The sequence below is a fragment of the Podarcis filfolensis genome, assembly GCF_964270895.1.
Source record: "Podarcis filfolensis genome assembly, chromosome: 11".
Classification (NCBI taxonomy): Eukaryota; Metazoa; Chordata; class Lepidosauria; order Squamata; family Lacertidae; genus Podarcis; species Podarcis filfolensis.
In genome coordinates this window covers 3251935-3278194 of record NC_139613.1, presented here as the reverse complement: position 1 = coordinate 3278194, position 26260 = coordinate 3251935, and the positions used below count along the sequence as shown (strand labels likewise).

General features: G+C 42.6%; 1 protein-coding gene across 10 annotated transcripts in view; it reads right to left on the bottom strand.

Annotated features, from left to right (window-relative positions):
• The window catches only part of UBAP2 (ubiquitin associated protein 2), a 76873-nt gene that overhangs the window by 38760 nt on the left and 11853 nt on the right, over positions 1-26260 (bottom strand). For 5 of the 10 annotated variants that reach the window (XM_083575561.1, XM_083575564.1, XM_083575559.1 and 2 more), the window contains exons 2-9: positions 17144-17283; positions 15026-15103; positions 14443-14553; positions 8949-9102; positions 8060-8137; positions 6303-6357; positions 2828-2928; positions 1668-1720 (exon numbers count right to left, since the gene is read on the bottom strand). In XM_083575561.1, coding sequence (XP_083431687.1) covers positions 1668-1720; positions 2828-2928; positions 6303-6357; positions 8060-8137; positions 8949-9102; positions 14443-14553; positions 15026-15103; positions 17144-17242 — 729 coding nt within the window. In that variant the 5' untranslated portion in view covers positions 17243-17283. Of the gene's footprint in view, positions 1-1667; positions 1721-2827; positions 2929-6302; positions 6358-8059; positions 8138-8948; positions 11684-12428; positions 14554-15025; positions 15104-17143; positions 17284-25629; positions 25761-26260 lie in introns of those variants that run through there. The other 5 variants (XM_083575558.1, XM_083575566.1, XM_083575557.1 and 2 more) reach the window with 4 other exon arrangements.

The window sequence follows — 26260 nt, the reverse complement described above, 5'->3', positions numbered from 1 at the left end:
CAGGAAGGTAAACGGCATTTCCGTGCGGTGCTCTGGTTCACCAGATGCGGATTAGTCATGCTGGCCACATGACCCAGAAGCTGGACGCCGGCTCCCTCGGCCAATAAAGCGAGATGAGCACCGCAACCCCAGAGTCGGCCACGACTGGACCCAATGGTCAGGGGTCCCTTTACCTTTTACAGTATATATAGGTGGAGATTGTCTGGTGCCATGACAAAGTGCTCTGAGCTCCTGGGAAGAAGGGGTGCATTTAAGCACATTAAAGAATTGAGGGAAGTTACAGCAGAAGAGTCTCTCAGTAAAGAGGGTTTACAGACTAGTGTTAAGTGGCCAATACGTAACAGAAACCAAAGGCACATGCTGGCCAAGGAGAAGGCAGGGATGTGAGAGGCAGAATGCTATGCTAGCCTGAAGCGATCAGGCCAATGCCATCACATGACAGCAGTGGGGCCTGCTCAGGACCCAACAGATCCCGCTCACTCCCAAGACTGAAAGTGCCTTACTTAATGATAGCCTAGAAGGACAAAGGACGCTTCCCGTGAGGATCTTATTTTTTCTGAAGCTCAGGTTAACCTATAGGTGGGTCAGTGGTCTCTTGGGATAAATCCTGGGTTGTGTCAAGCAAGCTCCAACCCCTCCAAAAGCAGTAAAAGGCAGAAGAGTCTCTTCTCAGCAAGATCAGCTACCTTATCAGTCTACAGACTGCACTGTCCTTGTGGCCAGAACTGATGCTACAGACTGGGAATAATTTTCAACGGGTGATGGCTCAGAGAGCCTGCTGAGGACGGTGGTATTTATCAGATCACACGATGTTCCCAGCAGCTGAAAAGTTTTTTGTTACACAGAATCCAATAAGGCTTCTGGGAAGCAATTTAATCTGCTACTGGGCGAGCCTAATCATGGCACAAAAGCAAACAACAACAACAAAAATCTCTCACTGGCACTTTGGCAAGTTCCTCGAAACAAACAGATGATGAATTGTGGTTGCCAGTTGCTTTGCAAGTCTCATTGCCACACTGAGCCCCTCTTAGCAAGAATCATCTGTTCAGAAGCAAACTCGGGGATAGGTTGCAGATTTAAATGTGTCCATCATTCATCAAATTCACAGAGTATTTGAACCGAAAAGCTTCTGCGCAGCCCCAAACTACGTAAGAATATCAGTTACCAAGGATGATCAAAGGATAAGTGCCCCTTTCACACACTACTTGTGTACTTTCCATGAAGGAAGAAGTAGAGTGGACGTGAAGGAGCAAAGTGGGAAATGGGAAATGTTTTTCTCACATTTAATTTATTTGCTCAGTTTATATCCCACACTTGCCTTTGAAGTAGCTCAGTCAACAGAACTAATGAGAGAATTTGTGTAGTCCTGCTTTTACCATAAAGACTCACACTGAACTTGGGATACTGTTCAAACATTTCTTTCCAAAGAATCTTTACAACGCAGCTTAGATGAGATTTGGCCAGCCCTGCTGCAGCAAAGGTTCTTTTGAAAAGAGACATTTGAATAATATATCGGGATTAAAATTAGTCAAAGTTCAGGCAACATTGAAGACAAGGTGTCCCAAAAACTAGCAAAACGTTCTAGGTAGCTCATTCAGAAGGAAGTGGCACTGGCTGATCAGAGAATGAATTCAGTGTTCCTGCCTACCCAATAATTACAGACTTACATCTTCATTCCAGTCTTCAGCAGTCCATTCTTCTATTGTGTTCTTCCATGCTCCTATGGCAATAAAGGAGAGAAAAGACAATCAACCCACAATTCCTGGTGCCATACATCCCCCTTGACAGATCCATCGCTAACTGGAAACCCATGTGAAAAGAAATAGAAGTTTAGGGTAAAACTTGCAAGATATTAATTACCATACTTATTATGATAGCTTTCAGCCAACCTAATGAATCCTCCATTAACACTGTCTAAATTCAACAGAATTATTATTTTCTGAAATAGCTCAAAACAAGCCCACATCTGCCTCCCAACGCTCAGGGCATCCATCTGCTGATGCTGTCATCAATGGTGCAGTGTTTTAGGATAGAGATGAAAGCTGGCAGAGCAAAGATTAGGGAGCATAACGTTTTTTCCCTACAATTTATTTTGAAAACCCCACTGTTGCATTTAAGGAAAACTCAAGAGCAGCATAAGCCAGATTGTACCATACAGTTCAAGCAGTGCCCTCTAAGTTTCTATTCAGGTCATGTGTAAAATTGTCTTCTGTCACAGCTAGGTCCCACCTGTTGCCAACATCTTAGAAAAAGAGGACAGAGCTTCTACTTTCTTCATAAGGACTTGCCCTGATCTTGCACTGAGCCTTTGAAATCAGTTGGGAGCTGGGAGTAGGGAGGTTGCCATTGCATTGGGGCACCTCTGAAGCCCAGTGTGACTACAGGAGCCAAGCCCAATCCAAAACTGCGGAAGGGCAGGATGTGTAGCAAACACAAAATCTAAGGAGCTTCTTTTACACACACACACACACACACACACACACACACACACACACACAGAATTCTCTTACTGAGGTGGTCCCAATCCCTTCCTCTGCCACTGTAGTACAAAGGTGGCCACAGAAAGCCTCCTTTTTAAGATAAAGGATCAGAATCAGCAACACAATTGCAACAATATTCGAAGGCACTTCCCTGCCTTCAGTTTTGGAAGCCCAAACCTCTTATCTATATCCTGCGAGGACATGCACATGCGCACATTACAATGTTGTGTTTTACTGTTGTAACCCAGGTGAAGCACATTATCATTAGGAATAAGCATAGTAATATTTTTGCTAATGTTAACTCTGGCACATTTGTCATTCTCAAATCTTTGGTAGTGTTGCCTCACCTGTTCCATCATCTGCCTCATTCTGCCCAGACTCCCAAGATTCTTTTGTTCCAAAGCCATCTGTAGCAGAAGACTCCGTATAATCTGCAGGGTTAAACGTCCTACAGGTCAAGAGAGTTGAGAAAGTCAGAAATATACAGAAAGATGAGCTTGTGTACCTGCCTTAGACAGAGTAAGACCGTTGGTCAGTCGAGCCTAACACTGCCTCTTTCAACGGGCAACACTTCTCTGGGAAGTTGAGGGCACTGACTGTAGGGTCTTGTCCAGGCAAACCATGTGCTCTTCCAGAGAAGTCTGGAATAGGGAAGTGCCACTATGAACATGCACACCCAGCAATCATAAAAGAAACCCCTTCTTTAGCATTGCTAAAACTGGATTAGAAGATAGGTGGGTGGGAAAAAAACAGCTTCCTATCAATTTCTTAAATGGCTATTACTAACTAAATAGAATGCGCCACAGTTTCCCTATGGTTGGTCTGGAAACTGCAGTTTGTGCAGACTGTACAGAACTTGCGCTTTTAACCAGTATCATATAATATTTGTTCTCCACTGTCTCTCAGGGTGGCAGGCCCTACGCTTTGGAGCTCCCTGCCTATAGACATTAGGGCAGCAACCTCACTGTACTGTTTTATAAAATGGTCTGGAAACTAAAAACATCTTCATTAGCTGCCAGTGCACTTCTGGGTGGGATTCAGAAGGCTGGTGTTATATGGTCAACATATTTGACTTGTTCACTGGAATAATCATCCTATACCCCACTCTTGGGAGGTCAGACAGGTAACAAGGAAGGGCCATTTCAGTGACAGTACCTAGGCTGTGATAAACCTTCCTAGAGACATTCCCTTGCCCTTCCATCCTGCTACCACTTTGTTGACTGCAGAGGCACATTAAAACATTTATAACAAATTAATTTTAATGAGAGACAGCTTTAGGGTCCTTCTGCTTATATTATAAAATGGCTTAGAAGCCATTTGGGCATGTAAGTATGCAACTTATGCGAGTGTTATGTTCCAGGGATCACATCTAAAGCCAAAACCATGTATAGTCAAATAATAATAATGATGATGATGATGATGATGATAGTTTTATTATTTATACCAGCCCATCTGGCTGAGTTTCCCAAGCCACTCTGGGCGGCTCACAGTATACATCAGAACATACTAAAACATCAAACATTAAAAACTTCCCAGCAGGTGGAATGGTCAAAGTCAATTGTCCTGGAAACCCACCTTATTTCCATTTTTATTTTTTTTGCAACATGCACAAAGCTGAATGTGCACAAGTTAAATTTGCAGCCTTACTGTATGTAAATTTAATAATAATAATAATAATAATAATAATAATAATAATAATAATATGAGCTGTTTATTTTGGTATAGTCACTTTAATGGTGTTTCCACATGGTCTTTTATTGATCTGAGTTGCATTTTATATATATGCTTGTCACCTTGTAGACTATACTGTAAAACAACATGCTATAAAGCAGTTTAAATAAAATATACTCCCTCCTCACTGCGTGCAGCAATATCTGTGACCTTGCGCACTCCCACCCAGCTCTTCTCGTCACATAAAGGCAGCAATATCTGAACTGGGAGATCCCACAGCTATCTGAACAGGAGAACTCAACAGCTGAGGAAACATGGGATGGAATAACAAAGAGCGAGCAACCTTGCACTGAATAAACCTGTACAGCTGGATGTGCCTTCTATACACAGTGAGGAGGCCAACAAATCCCTGATCTCAATGCATTCCGAAAACATGGAGGGGAGGGGCAATTTAGCCACTACTGTGCTTCTTAAAAGCATGTCTGCTTGTGCCTCAAAACTATCATTTAGACTGACTGTGCTCATGTTGTAGCGTACCATGAGGGAAGCAGGAAAGAGTGCCAAGGTTGGTAAGTTTTTAACTGCACAGTGAGAGTCGTTGCAAGTGAATGAGCGAATGTGCGATTAATTTGACACTGCCAGATGGTGCCAAGGAGCAACCACCACCTACTGCCAGCAGAGGATGTAATTTCAGAAACTCTCAGCTGGAGTAGAGTTGGGGTGAATGAGCTCCAGTAGTCCTTTTAACTCCTTATCCGCCACGCCCTGCTGCCTACATTAGATGGCAAAAACACCTTCTGCTCATGGTTCCAACAGTGCTGAGATTGTGACTTCCCAGGGGGTAAGCATGGTGCACCAAAAACAAAGAAGGGTCTTGCAGCATCTTAAATATATTTATCATGCCTTAAACCTCAGTGGGTGAGCCCACTTCACCAGATGTGCATTGGGTGGGCAGCTAATATAACTTTGGGGGGGGGGCAGCTAATATAACAGCCACCATTAGTCACCAATTCTGAGGCTAAGAAAAAAGGCTCCCAACACAACAGCCGTGCCTATGAATACCTCAAGAGCACAGCTAGGAAACCTTCATACTTTCTAAGGCAATGCTGGTTGGTTTTTTTATTTAACAGACTCTTTGATTTGGATGTCAATTTCTTCCATGGTGCCCTAAAAATTCTTAACACAAGGCCAACAGATACTGCAGTCCAGGTTAAGTTTTACGTTCAGATTATTTAAACCCCTTAACATTGATTTTGATTTTGCAATTTTGTATCTCCAAATCCTATTAGGCACCTGCAAGTGCTATTTTGGAATCTACAAAGTATCTTCAAGGGCACCCTCCCCATATTAGCAGCAACATAACACAACCATTTTGTGCTATCCATGAAGTTGCGAAATGCAATTGTGCATATGCTGCTCAAATAGTACATGTCTTAATTGCAGCGCCTGTGAGGTTTTCTTGTTAGAGACTCACAATGCACTATAATTTTACAGTTGTACCTAAGTGATTGTTATAATTCTGCTATGAATATATTAATAGCATAATATTTTGTTTAGATACAGATGTTTTTCTGGAAATAATAATAATAATGCATAATAATATGATTGGCAAAACAAAAAAAAAACCTTACTATTCAGTAATATTACAATGCCCCAGCTTGCACTCAGCATTTTGTGTGTGTGTGTGTGTGTGTGTGTGTGTGTGTGAGAGAGAGAGAGAGAGAGAGAGAGAGAGAGAGAGAGAGAGAGTGTGACTCTGTGTGTTTTAATTAAATTCCTGGGACAATGTGATAGAACTAATTCTCATCTTGGGTTTATGCTTACCTCAGGCAACAAATCGGCTGCTTGAGGTTGTCAATCCCTCTCTGCCTCTGCAAATTTTGCTGAATTACTCAAGAGTTTCCCTGTCAGGCTGTAATAGTGAAGGCACCCATTTCACAAGGACTTGGGTGTTTCCACTGCCTCACTTTTATAAAGTTTCCTGATATCAGGACGAAGGGAGTCAATAAGTCCTCTCAATACAGTTAAACATTTAACAGATTCTCCATTACATGGATCTGTGTAATTTCTTTAATACAAAGTTAAGCAGCGTTGACAGGTCCTATTTTAGCTGATATATTTTCTTTCACTGACATGGTGTAAAGAACCTACCCCATGCCTTGGGCTGAAAACCTCCCTGCTCCTCTTCCTCTGCCACGTCCAAATCCTGTGGGAAAGAAAGAGCCTCATTTAAGGGTGCAAGGTGGATAAGCTGAACATTCAGCTCCCAAGGTTTCAGGAGAGGGAGTCAACTTGAGATAGTAGGGTTCAGCCATTTCTCCTCTTCTCATTGCCTTCAGAAACAGCACACTCTCTTCTTAAACAAGGAAGTAAGACAACATGACAGCAGAAAAGAAACTCTTTTTCTATCCTCTTCATAAATACCTAGAGGGAAACCCTGATGGTGGAAGTGTGGTGCAGTGGTTAGAGGATTGGGAGTCCAGAGCTGACATCCCCACTCAGCCATGAAGAGTGACCTTGGACCAGCCACTGTCTCTTCACATAACCTAGCCCACAGGGTTGTTGTGGGGATAAAATGGGATGGGGGAGAACTTATTCTTTTACCCTGCAGCTGCAAGAAAAGGAGACTGGGGGAGAGTTATCTTTTAAAGATGCTAGATCCAGTTTGAAAACAAACCCCTTTGTTATATGTCAATACTGAAGCTATAAGTAAGTATATGAGATTTCAGCCAGGCCCTGAAACCTATTTTCCAACCTGCAAGCTCTCTACAACTTGTAGGTTAGGATCCAATGATTCTCACCCTCACCCACTGTGCCTCAGTCCCCAGGACCGACTTATATGGTCTTCAGTCCTATAACTAGGGAACTATACACTCTCCCCAGACTCTTACTCTAATGTTGGCCCCTCTGCATGAAAGCTTGGTACTATGAGCCAGCTAAAATTACAGAAGTCTGCTGGCCAGCTGGGATGTGAGCAGGTTAGGAAAGGATAAGAAAAGTTTTACTTCAAACAAACCCCTTCCTCCTGTACCCACAATCTCATCACAAGCCCCCCCACCCACCTGCTTGTTCTTTTTGCAGTCTTCCAGCAAAACAATCTCTCCATCTATTAAAATACTACACTGTTATCACTAGTCTACAAGGACAACATCTTCACAGCTGCACTATTTTGAAACACTGAACTGAAGACATCCTAACCAAACACATTTCTGCTTCCTGAATTCTACAAAGGCTGCTTTTAATCATGTGGTCTGGAAGAGCCACCAACACACCAACCAAGGGTGATAAACTGGACCCAAAATGCAAAATGGATTAAATGTTTAAAAGTGCAGGTACAAGCTTAAAAATGCAGGCAGAAGCTATCAGTCTTCAAGCCTCAGCATTTAACTAGGCCATGCCCTTGACATGAACACAGTTTACAATACAAACCACATGTGAAAGGGTGATGGCATGCTTCAGCTATGAAATACAGCAGGGTATTCTTCTGGATGTTTTTTTTTAAAGATACTCCCTGAGCTGAAAGTATTTCAGGCTTATCTTGCATCAACTGCAAAGGTGGTGCTGGTTTTCAGCAATGTTCCAGGATATTCTTAAGCAGGAAGCACCAAGATCCTAGTGCTTATGCCAGTAGTTAGGCCACATTCACATGGACAAAATGCAAACAGCACTCAGGTCCTGCTTACAGGATTCCCCTAGACACTGGTTGGCCACTGTGAGAACAGACTACTGGGCTAGATGGTTACCTGCATGGCTCACAAGTCCTGCAGCCCTTTAGGGGCAAGAAAAAGAATTATCAGGCAAGTAGAGCACAGGGTTGGAGGATGGAGGGCTCTTAACAGAAGCTATTTCTTGCAAGGTTCCTTTTTCAAGGAGAAGGGAAAACAAAAATATTCATAGGTTTGTCTTACCTCTCCCTCTGCTACGTTTCCCACGATCAGAAGGCCTCTCTCCTTGGCTGTTATCCACTCCATTCTCCTCTACTCTAACTAGATGTTGGAGGAGAGATACAGAAAGCAAAAGGTTACTATATACAATATGAATGCTTGCCCTCTCAATCAGACTTTTTGTTTTTCAACTGCGCAGGAGACAGAATCACACAGCAAGAATGGAAAGGGCGAGGGGTCCTAACAAGACGCAAGGATTTGGACTTGCAGGTGCTACTCTGCCTGTTAGCTGAAGCCTCGGTTCACTGAGAAGCCTACAGAGATAAATGGTTTGATGATATCATGCCTAAATCTTTCCACAAGCTCCTGCCTTGAATATAAAATGTCTTTCCTTTTATCTAGCTATATATTTTAGGACTCTGTGTTCAATATGCACGGCACTGGCCTTGTTTTTATACTGTGTTGCTCTTTTAGAGTGTGTTTTTAAGAGTGATGAGCATTTGCTGTTTTTGAATATTTGTGAGCAGCTCTAAGAGCTCTTTTGAGGTTGAAGAGCGAGCGGGCTATAAGTGCCCAAAATTAAAATATTTGATCAGCTTTCAGACATTTTTCACGTGCGCATACTCAATACAGAAAATACACCCCAATATTATTATAATTATTATTGTTTGAAGGGGAGAAAAGCGTCATTAAACCAAGCCAGTATGAGGTTCTCACGGCCGTATAAAATGTACCCAAACTAGGCAAATCCTTTTGTTGAAGAGAAACAGCTCTGCGTGCACAGTTTGTGGTTCTTCCCCCAGTGCTCTACTGCAAACATACAACAAAGCAACTCAAGCACAACACGCTCCTCTGTGAACGCAAAGGCAAACTAAGGCAACCGCGTTCCTAGGAGCAAGGTGCCTGCGCTTACACTCTCGACCACGGCTGCCCCCTCTTCCTCGTCTGCTGGAACTTCCCCGTCCACGGCTCACTTCTCTGTCCCCTCGCTTTTCTCTGTTCTCTTTGTTTTCTGAACTCTCTTTTCCAAGACTTTTCTTCTTTCCTCCCACTGTCTCCCACGAAGTCTATTTGGGTGGAGAAGGAAAACACAGAACAATTCAAAAGGGGTTTAAAGACTGCCTTGAGAATATCTTCCAGTATAAACCTCTAAGCTCTATGGGAACCCTTTACAGCCCTTCAGACATGCAAGGTCCATTGTCAAACAAACCCTCGGGGGCACCTGCAAAGCCTAGAAACCATCAACACTAATCCAGCATCCTTGGAACGGAATTAATCCCTGTGGCATTTTAATGGCAAAGCATTTTTACAGGGACAAACTTCGTGACATTAAAACAGGGTCTTAACATTATTTACTTATTTATTTAAACTGTAAATAGGCAAATCAAGATCCAGACCTCAGGGAAGAGGGAGGGGGGTTAAATACACAACCACCCCAAAATACTATAGTCCTGATTAAAATCACCCCTCTCATCCATGGCTATTTGGCACAGGAGTGAAGCTATCACTCATGCCAAATAGTATCAGAGGTGGGCTGCTGTTTTGTTTTTTTTAAGTCAATACAACATTAAACCACATGTTTAATACCATGTAGGTGTTTGGCTCATAGCCTCTTTCCTTATTATTAATGGCTAAGGCAGGACATATTTAGGCCCATTTCATAAGCAGGTATCAACTTGCCCACGACCACCAGTACAACTGTGTCTGAGAAGGGGTTGGAACCCAGAACTGAAATCTGCCTCCCCACCCTCTTATATCAGCCTTCCGTAACCTTGGGTCTCTAGATATTGTTGGACTATAAACCCCAACATCCCCCAGCAAGCATGGCCAGTGGACAAGGGGCATGGGGGTGTAGCCCAGATGCACCTGAGCTATGCTAATATCTCATGACTGACTTTGGTATTGTATCCCAACTCGTCTTGAGACACATTCCTGCATTACTGATTAGGGTACAAAACCCTACCGTTGTACTCTGCTGTCTCATTTCATGTGGCCCCCATGGATGGTGGAAGTGGGGATTTTTTTGACCGCTCAAGTCTTGCAACAACTGCCAACACTCACAATGTTCAACGATAAAGGGGGAAATTTCCCAGAATATCTTGTCTATTGGTTCTTGAGTTGTGGCACATGCGTATGCCGGTTAAGCAGCAAGAATTGGCGGGCGGGGAGGTGAGTTTTGCTGCTTTTTTGGACTAATTTGTACTTTATTTTTATCCACTTTCCAGGCAAATACTGTCTCCAAAAATGTCTCATATCAGTTCAAACAAAAATGAGATGCTGTTCCACAAGACACAAATGAGAAGGGAGTGAAGGGAGAAGGCAGAAGGAGGAGATCAGTCTGACACTGCCAATGGTGGTATATAAATAACGACTGAAAATCCAGTTGGTGCCAGGCTAGTCTTCGCTTGAGAAAGACATGCCCAGAGCTTTGTCACTCAATTATTAATTCTGAATGAATGTAACATACAGGTATTTGCTTGATCTGCATAGCTTCACCTGAATTACAAGGGGAATATCCTGGCCCAGCCAGGACTGGTCAAAGAACAAAGCATAAATCCTAGCAAAATATACCAAGAAAAATATATGTACATATCAAAGTGACTTGACTACCAAAATGCTTTCCACCATAATCATCTCTCCCTAACCCCCAACTCAATAGCCAATTTGCCAGCAAGCAAAAGAGAACCTAAATGAATCTTTCCTACACCCACTAAGAGGCCCAAAAAGCTTTTGCTTTTCTTATGTTCCAAGGAAAGAGAATCCCCTCTGATGCTGGCTCATGGAGCAGTTGGGGTGGGGAATGAGATTTAGGTTCCACCCCTAACAGTGTGCAAATCAGCCCAGAATATGACGGGGAGGAAATACCAGCTGTTTTTATTCTAGAAAGTCCTGATTTAGGTAATGTACAGTCTCACTCCACATATGAGAGTGAGACTATGAAGAAGACTTATGTCTCTGTTGTCCCAATTCAAAAGGTAGATAGTAAGCTCAAGAGGGCATCACAGTCCCTCACAAACATATAGTGATGGGTTTTCTTGTTTTATCGTAATAAAGCAGGCAGAGAGCTCTCCACCCTCATTCTATACACAGTGAGCCACAAAGGTCAGAAGTGGGGCTGATTTCTTATCGAAATTCTACAGGGCAGAAGAAATAGTAGAGGAGTATAAGCTGCTGAACACAGAATTCAGCTTCCAGAGAATCTGAGCTCCTATTTTTCAAGAAAGCAGCAAGTTCCTACACCTCATGTTGCAAACAGGTACTTGAGTGTGTGGGGGCAATGCCTACTAATATCGCAGAAGCCAGAGAGGTGGTTGAAAAATTACAGAAATGTAGGGCTGGAAGGGACCCCGAGAGTCATCTAGTCCACCCCCTGCAATGCAGGAATCCCATCTAAAGCATCCATGACAGATGGTCATCCAACATCTGCTTAAAAACCTCCAATGAATAAGAGTCCACAACCTCCCTATGTAGTCCATTCCATTTTCTAACAGTTCCCAGAATAAAGGTGGGGGGAGCAGCTTAAAAATATCCCGTACAATTCATTGTCCTCCATAACTAGCAAAACTGGAATTAGGGAAGAAAGGAAAAGGTAAATTTGGAAGCATTAGTTTTCTTGGGGCCTTATTTTTTAAAACCTCAAACACAGTCCTATGCAGGAGTAGTCCAAACAAAAAGAATTTTTCCTTCCAGTAGCACCTTAAAGACCAACTAAGTTAGTTCTTGGTGTGAGCTTTCGTGTGCATGCACACTTCTTCAGATACACTGAAACAGAAGTTGCCAGATCCTTCTATATAGTGAGAAGGTGGGGAGGGGTATTACTCAGAAGGGTGGTGGGAATGGGTGGTTGGCAGATAGCTGAGATGAGCCTGTTGACGACTCTTAACGACTGCAATAGGTCTTACAGGAAAAAGCAAGGGGTGAGAAGGTGAAAAATGGCTTTGTCATGTATAATGAGATAAGAATCCAATGTCTTTGTTCAGACCAGGTCTCTCCATGGTTTTAAGTTTGGTAATGAGTTGCAATTCAGCAGCTTCTCTTTCCAGTCTATTTCTGAAATTCCTTTGTAGTAATACAGCTACTTTGAGATCTTGTATAGAATGTCCTGGGAGATTGAAGTGTTCTCCTACTGGTTTCTCTGTCTTGTGATTCTTGATGTCCGATTTATGTCCGTTTATTCTTTGGCGTAAGGTTTGGCCTGTTTGTCCAATATAGAGAGCTGAGGGACACTGTTGGCATTTGATGGCATATACAATGTTAGACGATGAGCAATTAAATAGTCCCGAGATGGTATGTGTGATGTTGTTGGGGCCAGTAATGGTGTTGTCCGGGTGTATGTGGCAGCAAAGTTGGCATCTGGGTTTATTGCAGACTCTGGTGCCAGTGTCCGTGTTACGTCTGGAGTAGTCCAAGTTACTTTTGAGTACCCCAGTTGAGCATTTGCACATTACAGAACCCTGGTAGCAGGTATCAAGGGTCAGGGATAATTCATCCTAAGCAGGTACACAAGTTAAGTGCTTTGCCAGTTTTCCAGGGCAGACCTCCAGTTCACCTGCTCCTTTAGACTTAAGAGACTTCCAGGCTTTCCAAACCCAGGGTCAATATCCTGTTTGTTTGAAAAAAACTGCATCAGAAATTCTAACTGGTAGCAAGAAAGATGAATCTAGGTGATAATTACAGTGGACTGCTTTTTAGCACGTGGCATTCTAAAACAGGGGTGGGCAGAAGGTAGATAGTAAAACAGGGGAACATTAGGGTTCTACCAGTAAATTTGCAGTGATTTGCAGTGGATCAGCAAGGATTCTGACACCAAATTATTTAATAAGAACAACAAGGCCTTTTCCTCCCTTCTAAATTAGGCTGCTGAGCTGAAGAAAAGTGGCTGGGGGGGTGAATTTATGGGGGAGAACAGATTTTAGTGTAAGCTCAGTCCTGGTACTGAAAACAATTTCCTGGGCTCAAAATGAGGAATCCCCTACAAAGAATCCTTTTCCTGAATTATGAGGTTATTGCCCCCCTCCCTGCCACTATTTTATACCTGGCTTTGGCTGGTGGATCTCAGGGTTCTAGTAAAATTAATTGGATCCTCACAAGCCTGGTCTGCAGACTCCAGTACCTGAACAAACTTTTGCAGGAACCACGTCTAAGGAACTGAGGCAGATAATGGTGATGAGGGATGAAGTTCTAGGCCTAACAGACAAAATAAAAACTGACAAAACACCAGGCCTAGATGGCATCCACCTGAGAGTTATCAAAGAACTCAAATGTGTAATTGCTGAACTTCTAAGAAAATGCAACTTGTTCCTCAGATACTTAACTGGAAAACTGATGAAAAGTATTGGTAAAGATAAAATAACAAAGCACAAAGAAGAACAAGCTTTGAGGAAGTAGAACCAGCATGGCTTTTGCAATGGCACGTCCTCTCTCATGAACCTATTCATAATTCTTTGAGAGTATCAACAAGCATATAGATAGAGGTGATCCAGTTGGCATAATGCACTTGGACTTTCCAAAAGCTTTCAACAAAATACTTCACCAAAGACTCCTGACTGAGTAAGCTTAGCAGTCATGGAATAAGAAGAGAGGCTTTCTTGTGGACCAGTGAGTGGTGAAGTAACAGGAAACAGAGTAGGAAAAAATGGACAGTCCTCCAAATGGAGAGATGTTGAAAGTGGAGTCCTGCAAGGATCAGTATTGGTACCTGTGCTTTTTAACGTGTTCATAAACAATCTAGAGCTAGGGTTGAGCAGTGAGGTGGCCAGGTCTGATGATGATACTAAACTGTTCAGGGATATTAAAACAAAAAGACTGAAATGTTCCCAAAGCACCTCTCCAAACAGGGATCATTAGGAAAGCAACTGAAAAATAAAACTTTAAATATTATAATATTTACAATCTATGGTGTAACGACATTTAGAATACTGTTTATACAGTTCTGGTCACCTCTACTGGTGTGCTATGGGGTAATGTTATTACCTAAGACTAAAGAGCATCAGAAATTGATACACAGAGATGTTATTGCTGTGACAAGTCAAGGCACCACTTTGTAACCTCAGGCTACTTAAAATTCACCAGCTCTTTCCAGTGTTTAATTTCTTGGAAAATTCTTGACAACAGGGCTCACATCTGTTTAGAAATCATTTCTTTTGCCAGTGATAAGACAACTGAATTTCTTCCAGTTAAGATACATGTTAACTGAGTGAGCTGGGGGCCAATTTCAGAGTTTCATTAGTTTTAAAGGTTTTTGAAACCTACATATAACAAAGTTGTTTCTAAAACCTAAGTATTTGACATCTTTCTTAGCTTGGCCACAGCTTTTCATTCCCCAATGAAAAGCAGGAAGTCTTCATGTTTTAACTCTTCGGGCAAGGCTACTCTCAAGGCTTAAGAAAAGGATCTAGAGTCCTTACTGTGTCAGAGTTCCCTTCCAGCAAGATATTGATTGCTCTGTTCACATCTCCATTACAGTCATGTAGAGCCACTATGCAATCATCCTGATTCTTCCCAGTCACTTCCATAAGCTGGAAAAAAACACAAATATATGAGTCACATTAAAGAGACCTTGATAACACAACAAAGGGAGTCCAGGCAACAAGCGGAAAAATAGGTTAAAAATATTCCTACAATTATATATATACACACACCATCCCAAAGGCACTGAGTGGGTAGCAATACAAGTTGCCCCAGGCCTCAGACAAGCTCTGCATGGGCCTGGTTATAGCGCTGTATTCAGCTAAGTTTCAGTCAGAGTGGACCCACTGAAATGAATGGATCCAAGTTAAATGAATGAATCCAAGTTAATCACGGCCATTAATTTCAATGAGTCTACTCTGACTGAAACTTAGCTGAATACAGTTCACAATTATTATTATTCAAGCTGAAGTTTTAGTAAGCAAGTGGACTTGAACCAGGCTTGAAGTAGCAAAGGGTATTCTGCACTAGTCCATGAAAGCCAACCCGCCCACTCACCAGGGACAGGGGGAAAACATATACCTGTTTCACTTTATCCTCAAAGTCGGCATCGTTCTTATCATAGATCATCTGAGCAAGGCGAATTTGTTCCGCTGTTGCCTGGGAAGCACAAACAGATCGGTTATGGAAATACACACGCAGAGCCAAAATTTTCCCCAAATGCTTGAGTCTCCTGCAATTTGTTCTTTTGTTCCGGGGTGTGGAACCTGCGGCATTCCAGATACAGGTGAATTACAACTCCCATCATCCCCTGGCCGTGCTGACTAGGGTGGATGGGAACTGGAGTCCAACATCACCTGGAAGTCTACTGGTTCCCCCCTCTTGTTTTATTTTTAACTCCAAGGGGAAGAAACACTGAGGCATCCTTTCCTATCTAACAAGCCCAAACTCCAGATTGCAGGCAAATATAAGAAAAAAACAACCAGTGGCGATCCCTCACAGAACAGTTCTTAAAGCAGATAATTTAGCACTGAACACAAGACAAAGTTGTTAAGTTTTATCTAAATTATCAAAGGAACCACTGTTCAGGTGCATGGCCTATTATGAGCCCTAATCCAGTGTTTTTCAACCACTGTTCCGCGGCACACTAGTGTGCCGCGAGATGTTGCCTGGTGTGCCATGGGAAAAATTGAAAAATTCGAAAGATTTAAAAAAAAAAATTCAAATTTTCGCCCACTAGGCGGGCGCCGGACTGTGTCCTGGGTAGGGGGGGGTTTGACCCCACCCTCGGCCAGCAGGGGCGCCGATTGGCGCTCCTCAGGGGGACACCCTCCACTTTTCTGATGTCCGGGCTGTGATTGGTCCAGACTCCAGCCTGGACCTATCACAGTAGGACATCATCTTCCGACTTCCTTCCCGCCCGAGCACAGTGTGTGCAGCAGCGGAGAGAAGAAGACGTCGCGACTCGAGTCACCAGGAGGACCGGAGAAGTTGTCATTTTATTTCTCTTCAGTCTCCACTGAATGCCTTGACTGGGTTAGGGACCCTTATAGCTCAGCATCAGTTGGTGGAAAGGACATGACTTTACAGGAGCAGGAGGAACTAACTGAACTGAGACAAAATCGTGGTTTCAAGCTAAGATTTGCTGATCTACCTTTGGACAGTTTTTGGTTGGATACTGCTAAGGAGTTCCCTCTTCTGGCAAACAAAGCTATTTTGACATTGCTCCCATTTTCCACTACATATCTGTGTGAGATGAGCTCTTCAAACATGATTGCTATAAAAACTAAATACAGAGAGAGACTGAGAGCTGTTGACGAAGAGCTACGTGTGTGTCTTTCTTCGATTCCAGCCAGAATATCAGCTTTGTGTTCAGCCAAACAGGCCCAGGTTGCACACTGAATAAAGTATTTTATAATTTTTCATATTTCTGTTTACTTACTATTTCATAATAAAGTAATTATAAAATACTTTCTTTGTGTTTATTTGATTCCTATTCAAGAGAATTACTTTATATATAGTCAATATAGGCACAGAGTTAAATTTTTAAACATTTTCTAATGGTGGTGTGCCTCGTGATTTTTTTCATGAAACAAGTGTGCCTTTGCCCAAAAAAGGTTGAAAAACACTGCCCTAATCTACAAACCCTGAATTCTTTTAACCAATACAACTAAGAAAGCAACCTTTAAACAGTTAGGCATAGTGATGTAAGGTGAGAATATTCCCTGCCAGAAAATTCTCCAGAGAATATTCCCCCAAAACTGTAAATTCTAACGTAAGAACCAGTTTTACAACCCACATTTAAAAAATCTAGTAAATAATAAGTCAAGCTGTGATATTGCCAGTGTAAGTAATGAATAATGATTTTTTGATCCAGTTACATTACTGGGCATTGTGTCATTCACCATTGGCAGTTCTGAAATGTGAGATACAGAAACCTTTTTTTAAAAAAAAGTTTTAAAATTCATTTAAAATTTGAGTAAAATTTGAACTTTTAGTTAGAGCAAAATTTGAAAGTCTACGGGTTTGCAATCCTAGATGGTAAGCACTCTTAATTCAAGTAGATAAGATGAATCTTATGGGCTGTCATGTGTATAAACCCACTGAGCAACGGTATTTTCGACATCATTGCTTGATCTTGATTAATTCTTACAGGTTGAGAATTACCGATACATGGATCCAGAATGTCCACATCCCTACCTGTACTACTGGTTTCTGTGGTTGTGTCAGCTGCGTGGCTGAAATCTGCGCTTTGTCTCGAGTGCCCCGGGTACGTTCACTGCCCACCGAAGTCATCATATACAGTATATACAAAACAACGTATGTACAAAATAGAAAATCTGAAAAGAGAGAGGAAAAATCCAGCTGAGTTAAGCACTGTTCCTAATAGTGGCACTGGCATAAATGACGGTATACAGATTAACACGAAAGAGAGCTAATTATGTTCATATCCCAAGTAGCAATGTGACAATCTTTTTTCTTTTTTCTTTAGCACACATGGGAAGTAGAAATGCATTTCCTAAAAAGTTTGGCAAGGCACTACCTCAAAACTCCTATCTGCAGAGGAGGTTGGGGCCAGGGTCCAAAAGGCTATTTTGCTTGAACACTGAGAGATTTCAGACTTCCTTTCCTTGCATAAGAGCCTCAGGTGACATTTTACAAGCTGCTTTAGGAACCTACCCCAACTTTAAAAGTGGTTTCCCGTGCAGCACAGAAGTCGAGCCCAAAATCCACATGAAGAAAGAAAATGGGTTGTGGGTTGTTTGCATCTTTTGTACCTAAAGCTTCCTTTAATGTGGTCCATATCAGCTGCTACCACATGAGATTAATGAGATGACTCCCATCAAGGGTTCTTCACCACAAAGGGTGGGGGGACATCTGAATTAACACTGTTTCTACATTCTTCAAGGCGTTAACTCCTTTTAATATCAGTTCAAATGGCAAGCACAGTGGTACCTCTGGTTGCGAACGGGATCCGTTCCAGAGCCCCTTTTGCAACCTGAAAGGAACACAACCTGCACCTGCGCACGCGCGGGTCACAATTCGCCGCTTCTGCACATGCGCATGACATCATTTTGCGCGTCTGCACAAAGTAACCCTTTCTGGTACTTCTGGGTCACCATGGGACGCAACCTGAAAAAACGTATCATGAAGCAAATGTAACAAGAGGTATGACTGTGGAGAAAGGTGAGGTACGAGTAAAGGCATGTGATTTAAGAAGAGCTACCTACTCCTATTCCACTTTTTCTAATTGTAAATTCATGTGCTCATATGTGGGGGGGGGGGCTGCCTCCATTCATCTGAACATAGGTGTAATCATGGCTATGGCTGGTCACAGTGGTCCTTTGACCAAGTGGCTTAGTATCTCCAAATCTGGGACAGCTATTAACCAAATGAAAAACAAGGAAGCCAGTGGACCTGATGGGATACCTGCTGAAGTCTTCAAAGTGGGTGGAGTTGGAACTTACACAACAACTTCACAAGCTCATCAAAAAAATCTGGGAGAGAGGAGGTCCCAGTGATTGCTTAGGTCAAAGCAACATACCAGAAATGAGCAACCTGTGGGATGTTGCCATATGCAACATCTGCAACAACTGTACATATGCAACATATGTAACAACTGCAAACACAAACTCGTAACATTTTATCTATCTGAAGAAGTCTTACACAGCATTCTACAGAGTCATCTGACATTTCACTGCTGACTCGTGCAGTCTCACCAGCGATCTAACTAGGGCTGACCCAAATGCCTTAATTTCCTCAATTTCCCAACATTTCATGGATCATAGGTGGGGTGTGAAAACCCACCCAAAATGTGGGAGTGAAGGAAGCAAGTCATTGGACTGGCTCATACGATGACAGGCAAGTACTACCCCACCTTAAAGTCCTGAGAATTTCATTTAGAAGGAAACTCTGACAAAGCTGGGTGTAGCTTTGCACAGTCTTAATTTTAACCTCCTCTTCCAGCTATTAGCAAATTTAGCTTTTATTGGCCAAGCCTATACACCCAGCAACTGAAACGTTGAATGCAATAAGGAAAGAATCACTCCAGAGATATGGCAAAACAAACAAACAAACAAACCACCACTTCCTTGAGCTCCTGCATAGTTAACTAAAGAGAGCTGCCTGTACCTGGAAATGGCTGCAGGATCTGACCCAGAAGACCACATTCCATTATGACCGAACCTGGCAAAGCCCAGCTTGTCTGCTACTTTGAAGATGATCGAAGATCACCTACTCAGCAGAGTTTTCACTACTTGAGGCCCATTTGCACAAGCCATATAATGTGATAGCAGTATGGAAAGGAAGAGGCATAAAGTGCTACTTGTGTGATACGATGTGCAGAAAGTCTATAGCTCAAGCTTTTCTGAGGTACTGCTTAATCTAAGACATGAAGCACACCCAATTTGACTGCTCATTTTAAGGCAGGCGAGGGCATTCATAAGGTCACAAAATACTAACTTTATGCCGCCACTAGAATGTTAAACTGGCCCTATGAACTGGCCCCAATTCTTTTGCCAGAACTATTCACAGATAAATGTTGTTGTACCTTCACCTTCCACTGAAAGGGCTAGAAATTTGCTCCCTAAAAATCTGCAATGATGCCTAGATTCTGTATCCAAGACCTTTCAAGATTTCTGATGCAAAAAGGGCTTACAAGGAGCCAGGTTTTCCCTTTCGTTGTGCCATTTCTTCACTGCAGCTTCCACACATTTCTTACCCATTATCTACAATCATCTAACAGTACCAAGGCTATTAGAATGTAACTAGTCTGCTCTCTTATTGTAAGGATGTTTTCCCGTTCTTTTGTTTTGGATCTTTTTTGTACTGGAAAGGCAGCTTTAAAAGCTAAAATTGATTTATTCAGGTTGGAGCAGAGGCAATCTGCTTATGACAAGGTTGCTATATAAAATTTTAGGTTATACACACACAGCAGACACATACTCCGCAGAAAACCAATCCTTCACCCTTCAAATTCTAGGAAATATTCCCTGGGAAAATTACACATAATTTCAGCACACAGAACAATCCCAAAAAGCCACCTTGGCTCTCCTAATAACTCTAAATATTCCCTCTACAGAATGAAAATATATTGGAGAAACCTTTTCCAATTTCTACCTGGTCCAGGAGGCAGGGCCCACACTCGCCCAGAATAGCTAAAAGGCTCCTGGGGAGGCCAGAGGGACATTGCTGCTCCCTGCTGCAAGGAGGCTGAGGGCACACTCCACAAGGGGTGTTCGAAGAAGGGTGAGAGGCTGCCAGCTCTGCATGCAAAGGGTGACATAACTGGGCTCCTGAGTCCCACAGAGGTGCCGCAGAAAGAATGCAGTTGGTCAAGGGACCCATGAACTCAAAAAGGTTGAAAACATCTGCCTTAGAGAAGAGAAAAGTGCAGAAATGCATTCTTCCTCTCCCCTGAGTCCACCGGAAGAGGAAAGATTGGGTAACATGGGGGTTGCTGTACTCATAGCACCATCTCCAGGTCTCAGAATGCAGGCCTCTGGTTCAATTGTGTGTTTTAAGAATTAAAAACAACAACAACAACAACAACAACAACAACAACAACAACAACAACAACAACTGCGGAAGATTCCCCTGTTACAAGGTATAGGTCAAGTAGAAGCAAAGAACTGAACATTATAACCATTGTTCTTTTTAAGACACATACTCCTCCTGAACTGGAGCAAGAAAATCAGGCTCTTACAGAACCTATAATTCCTTTACAATAGTGATGTGGCAGAGGGCAGCATTTTGTACTCCTAAAATATGTTTATAAATGGCATTGTGATGTTCCTGCTAGAAGATGGAAGACTAAAAGCCTATTATTAATGCTCCAGGTCTACTCAACCAAAGACTACTTTAACATGCAACTCAGTGGTGTGCCTAATACAGGAACAAGCAGGTAATAGTGTTCTTATACCTAGGGTTTGAGCTTTTGAGTTTGGAGAGGGGTGGCACACCGGAAGGAGATTGAGGGGAGAGAAGAGAATCATTGTGTGTGGAAAGAGAAGAGGCTCAGTCAAGACCTAAAATCTCAGCTAGAACTCAAGTTCTGGCTATTTTATACTTTTAAGATGGCTGGATCTGCTTAGCCTGTTTCCTTTAGGCTTCAAGGATGGTATGGATTTTTTCAGAAAAACCAAAAGTATGAGTTGAAAAGTGGGGTGAAGAAATGAGAAACATTTCATACAGTCCCGAAACAATTAAAAAGAAGTTATAGTTTTAAAAAATCAGCTATAGGTTGGCTTAATGTGAACAAACAATATGATGGTGCAACACTTCTGAGATGCTTTCTGCTGTACTCCTCCCCTACCCCAGCCACACTCTGGCTTGTTGTGGTGTCCAAGCTGAGGCTTATGGTGTGTTGTTCTCCAAACAAACCATGAGCAGTCACCATGGTTTATTCTTAGCCAACCGCTCATGGCTAAACCATGGGTCTAGGTTTGGACATCACAACGAGACAAAATCCAGCTTTGTTTCCCAGCATCACAACAGCAGCAAGAATAGGCAAGGAGCACAATAACTTTTCAGCAGCGTATGTGGGCATAAGTGTTGTTTTTTAACTGTGGTTTAATGCAACATGCAATCTAGCTCAACCTGTGCCCATGGGGCCAGAGACTAAAGATTGTGAGGAGAGAAGGTGGATGTGGTTATTGTTTAACATTTATATTTTGAACCCAGATCTTAGCCTCTATCCACCAGACCATTTTAAATTTCAAGTGAGCCAATAAACCAGTGTTCCCCAGTCTGGTGCCCTCCAAATGTTCTGAACCATGACTCCAAACAGTCCCATTCACCTGTACTTCAAACCATCTGGAAGGCACCGGATCAGCGAAGGCTAGACGAAGCACTCGGCTTTGAATCCTACTCAAGAAGCCTAAGGCACAACAGCTACATGCAGTTGCTAGGAATTTACATTTAAGAGCAAGATTCTTATAAACCTAACAACGTACAAGGAAACAAAGTGCAGTGAGCCAAGACTAGAACATTACATGCTTTTGCCAGATGAGGGGAACAATTCGTGTGTGTTCTGCTTACACACAAGCTCATACACTGCACTCTCCTGAACTTTCTAAACTGCTCCCCCTCTCCCTGGAACAAGTTTCAAATATTTCCCCAGAATAGAAGCAGAGAAGCAACGCTTGCTAAAAATAGCCGAGCTGAGGGCTCAGAAGTTAATCGGGAGATCACAGATGACCATACTCCCAATGCCCCCGGCCAAGAAGCATATATCTGCCCCTAATGCACAAAAGTAATGGGCAACATTAGCTGGTTGAAAGACAGAAGAAGGAAGGGACCAAGAGATCCCAACTGCCAATGTCAAAAAAAACAAAAGGTTTCAGCAGCCAGGGACTAATGCTAGGAAGGTTAGCAGGCCATGTATACGCTACATACACATTAAACTTTTAAGGAACCTTGGGAACTGTTGCTTTGTTAGTGGCACAGGAATGAACAGGAGTCTCAGCTCCCTCTCCCCCCTAAAAAAAAACAACATTTCCCAGTTATTTATTTACAGTATTCAGTAAAATGCATACACCACTTGACTGTAAAAAAATAAAACCTCAAAGAGGTTTGCAAAGAGAATAAACCATATTATCAGTAGAAACAGTTAAAAACTACTATTTAAAACATTAAAAAGCAATAAACTAAAAATGAATTAGAACACACATACGCATTCTACATACAGTCATACCTCAGGTTGAAGTAGCTTCGGGAGAAGTATTTTCGGGTTGCGCGCTGTGGCGACCCGGAAGTAACGGAGCACGTTACTTCTGGGTTTTGCCGCTCGCGCATGCGCAGACGGTCAAAATGACGTCACGCGCATGCATGGAAGCTGCGAATCGCGACCCACGGACGCGGGTTACGTTCGCTTCTGGATGCGAATGGGGCTCCGGAACCGATCCCGTTCGCATCCAGAGGTACCACTGTATCTGGGTAAGCTTGCCTAAACAAAAAATGTTTTTAGCAGGTGTCAAAAAAGAGTACAGTGAAGGTGCCTGCCTGGTATCAATAAGCAGGGAGTTCCAAAGGGTAGGTGCTGCCACAATGAAGGAAGAAGTGGAACAGGTATTATGTGGCACTTGTAACAATGCCAGGTCTGCAGACAGAAGTGGGCAAACTGGTCCCAAGCTAAAAGCAACACCTCTGGTGAATTATTTTATGGAAACCAGCAATCTAATTTAATAAAGTTTGGGTTTCTAGCTTAATTGCTACCACAAGCAAATCCCAGGTATGTTTTTATGCTGTCTTGCTTTATATGACCGACAGAATGTATAATGTTAAGGAATCTCACTAAGTCGCATTCCCTTATTTAGGCATCTGGTTGTTACCCATGGTTATTGGAAGCTGGGCATGACTAATCAGTCATCTGCTAGTCAACTCAGTGTTATAAAATATTCTAGGAAGACTTAAAATAAGACAATAAGGTATGAAAAGTCCTCTTCGGGCTCCTGGGAGGGTCTCCTCGCAAGCCACTAGGGAGGACTCTCCAGCTCTCTCCCACCATGTCCTTGTTTGACTCTATTTATCTATTTCCTGACCTGACGCACACATAAGTGAGATGACACCTGTACTTTCAATCTTTACGGAGTTTTAGTACGACACAGCCTAGATGGCACCGTGACAGTGAATCATCCCAATACCACTCCAGACAGCCTGACATCTTGCCAAGTGTTAGGATGAGCTTTGTGCTGATGGGGTTTGCAACTCTGTAAGTGCATGAAATCCAACCCTCAAAGAACTACTTAGCAATCATCTTAAGAGCTGCTGACCAATAAGCACTACTTGAGTGAGAGCGCTCATTCCAAAGGAAAGGTGCAGCACTCTTGCCAAGCATGAGGTCTTCCTTCGAAGCCTCAGGCCCTCTGAATTCATCAATGGAATAAATGGGGCAAACTGGAGGGAAAGGGTTTGCAAACACTTGCATGTTGCTCAAAATGTAGTACAGCTCATTGTTGCCATTCATTCCCGCAGAGAATAGCAAAGTATCAAGACATATATTGTCTTAGGAACACTTTTCCTCAGGAACTTCCTTTCTGAGTAGTTTGAAATCCACAAAATGTCCACTAGAACATTTCCTGTGCAAATGCTTTTGAGTTGAAAGATTTCCCTTGCCATGAAGCTAACAAAGGAGAATAAATCTTTAGGAAACTCCAGCTACCACTGGAAATTTCCTTACACAAGGCAGAACACATACCACCACCTAGTATCTTTATCCAATGGTTTACAAATACTTACTTTATGAACTCAAGACAATAGCCTGAATCACAATCAATGCTAAACTAAACTAAGGCTTAGGTGTTGGCAGAATTGCAGAAGCAGGAAAGGAATTGCTTGCTTGCAATGTTCTCGATGTGCAAGAACACACTTGCTTGTTCCTGCTAAGCCACTGTTTACATTAGTATTAAAAGGTAAAGGTAAAGGACCCCTGGATGGTTAAGTCCAGTCAAAGGCGACTATGTGGCTGCGGCACTCAACCAGACTAGTTGTTCATAAATCATCCTGTTTTACACAGAGCTCAGTGGATAGAGCATGGGACAATTGGGCAAAAGATTCCTGAGCTGCAGGGGGTAGGACTAGATGACCCTTGGGGTCCCTTCCAACTCTACAGTTCTATGATTCTATGACTACTGAATGGAGCATTGCAGTGCACATTGCTCATTCTTATCACCATGGCACCTTCTGAAGATACCAGGCCTTGGGCTGAAAGCAAATTATGCAACAACCTTGCTGAAACTAAGGTCTGGCCTAAAGATTGCCTAGATGGCAGCATGTCCAAGAACACAATGTATGAGTTCTATCATTGAAGAAAGCAAGATACGCATAAATGTAATAAAGAAGACCAAATCAATTGCTCACACTAAAGCTCTCTTGCAAATAAATAAATAAATGTAAACATGTTTCACTCTCTCACACATAGCTCTAGGGAGAGAGAGGACTGACAAAAAAAATTGATGCTATAAAACCAGGTGTAGACATCACCCCCTACACCTTTTCAAAGTTTTGATGATCAAATTTTCATCTGCAGCGGACACTGAGAAATTCCTGGAATCATTTATTGGACAGTCTCATGCAATTTACTGGCAGAGCGGCAATGCGTTGTAAGTTACGGTAGTTGCTGTAACTCAAGGTGTCATCATAAATGAGTTGAAAAAGCAACTTCATAGGAAGTTTGAATCACATGGTGACCCATTCATCACTCTAAGCCAGGGGTAGGCAACCTAAGGCCCGGGGGCTGGAAGCGGCCCAATTGCCTTCTCAATTCTGCCCGGGGGCAGTCTGGGATTCAGTGTGTTTTTACATGAGTAGAATGTGTGCTTTTATTTAAAATGCATCTCTGGGTTATTTCTGGGGCATAGGAATTCGTTCATTCATTTCCCCCCCCCCAAAGTATAGTCCAGCCCACCACATGGTCTGAGGGACGGTGGACCGGCCCACAGCTAAAAAAGGTTGCTGACCCCTGGACTAGGCTATTAAGATTTTTATTCCGCTCCAATTCAATATCCAAATATACATTTAAAAAGGTAAAAATAATGTACGTATACACATTTTTTTAAAAAAATGTATATTAAGTATCACTTAGTACAACATCCTTTGTTTGTTCTTGAACTCAAGATGTAAACAATAGCAGCCTAATCAACACAGCCCTTGAAAGCCAGCCCCCACCCCCACCCCAAAGTCCTTACCTTAACCTCTCTATGGTCCATCTTCCTCAGTGGCAAGATTGAAGACTAACAACATTTACCTTCCTTTCTATTCTCTGAGACCTACTTGAAGCAAAACCTGATGCACAATGCCAGAGCCATAACTCTGGATTTGTGACATCATTCTGTTGTCACAGTAATTGGCACAAGGTCAGTACTGCAGAATACTCTTCAAATTTAAGACGGAATATTGCCGAAGGCAGGAGAGACCACTGACTGCAAATCAAACCAAAGAAATTCAAACGCAACTGGATTTAAGTGGGCAAACAGGGATGTTAAAATTTCCGTTCTATTCCCTGAAAGCCTTATTTTCTCTAACTGTACTCAGCCTAGCCTATTCACTGCTGAATTACTACAGAAGCATGAAACCCTGGCAGAGTTCACACCACAGAAGTTGCTTAGCATTTGAATAGATTTCCAATGACACTAAAAGGTGCTGAAAAAACAGTTTGGGTGGGGAACCTCAGGACCATGGGCCAAACTTGACCTGCAAAGCCGTTTCCCCAAAACCACACCCACCTTGCCATCATATGTCATCAAATATGGGGAAGGTGGATGTGGCTGCCAAGGCACCACCAGGAGTCTTAAATTGCACTGGCAAGGGAAAGTGGGC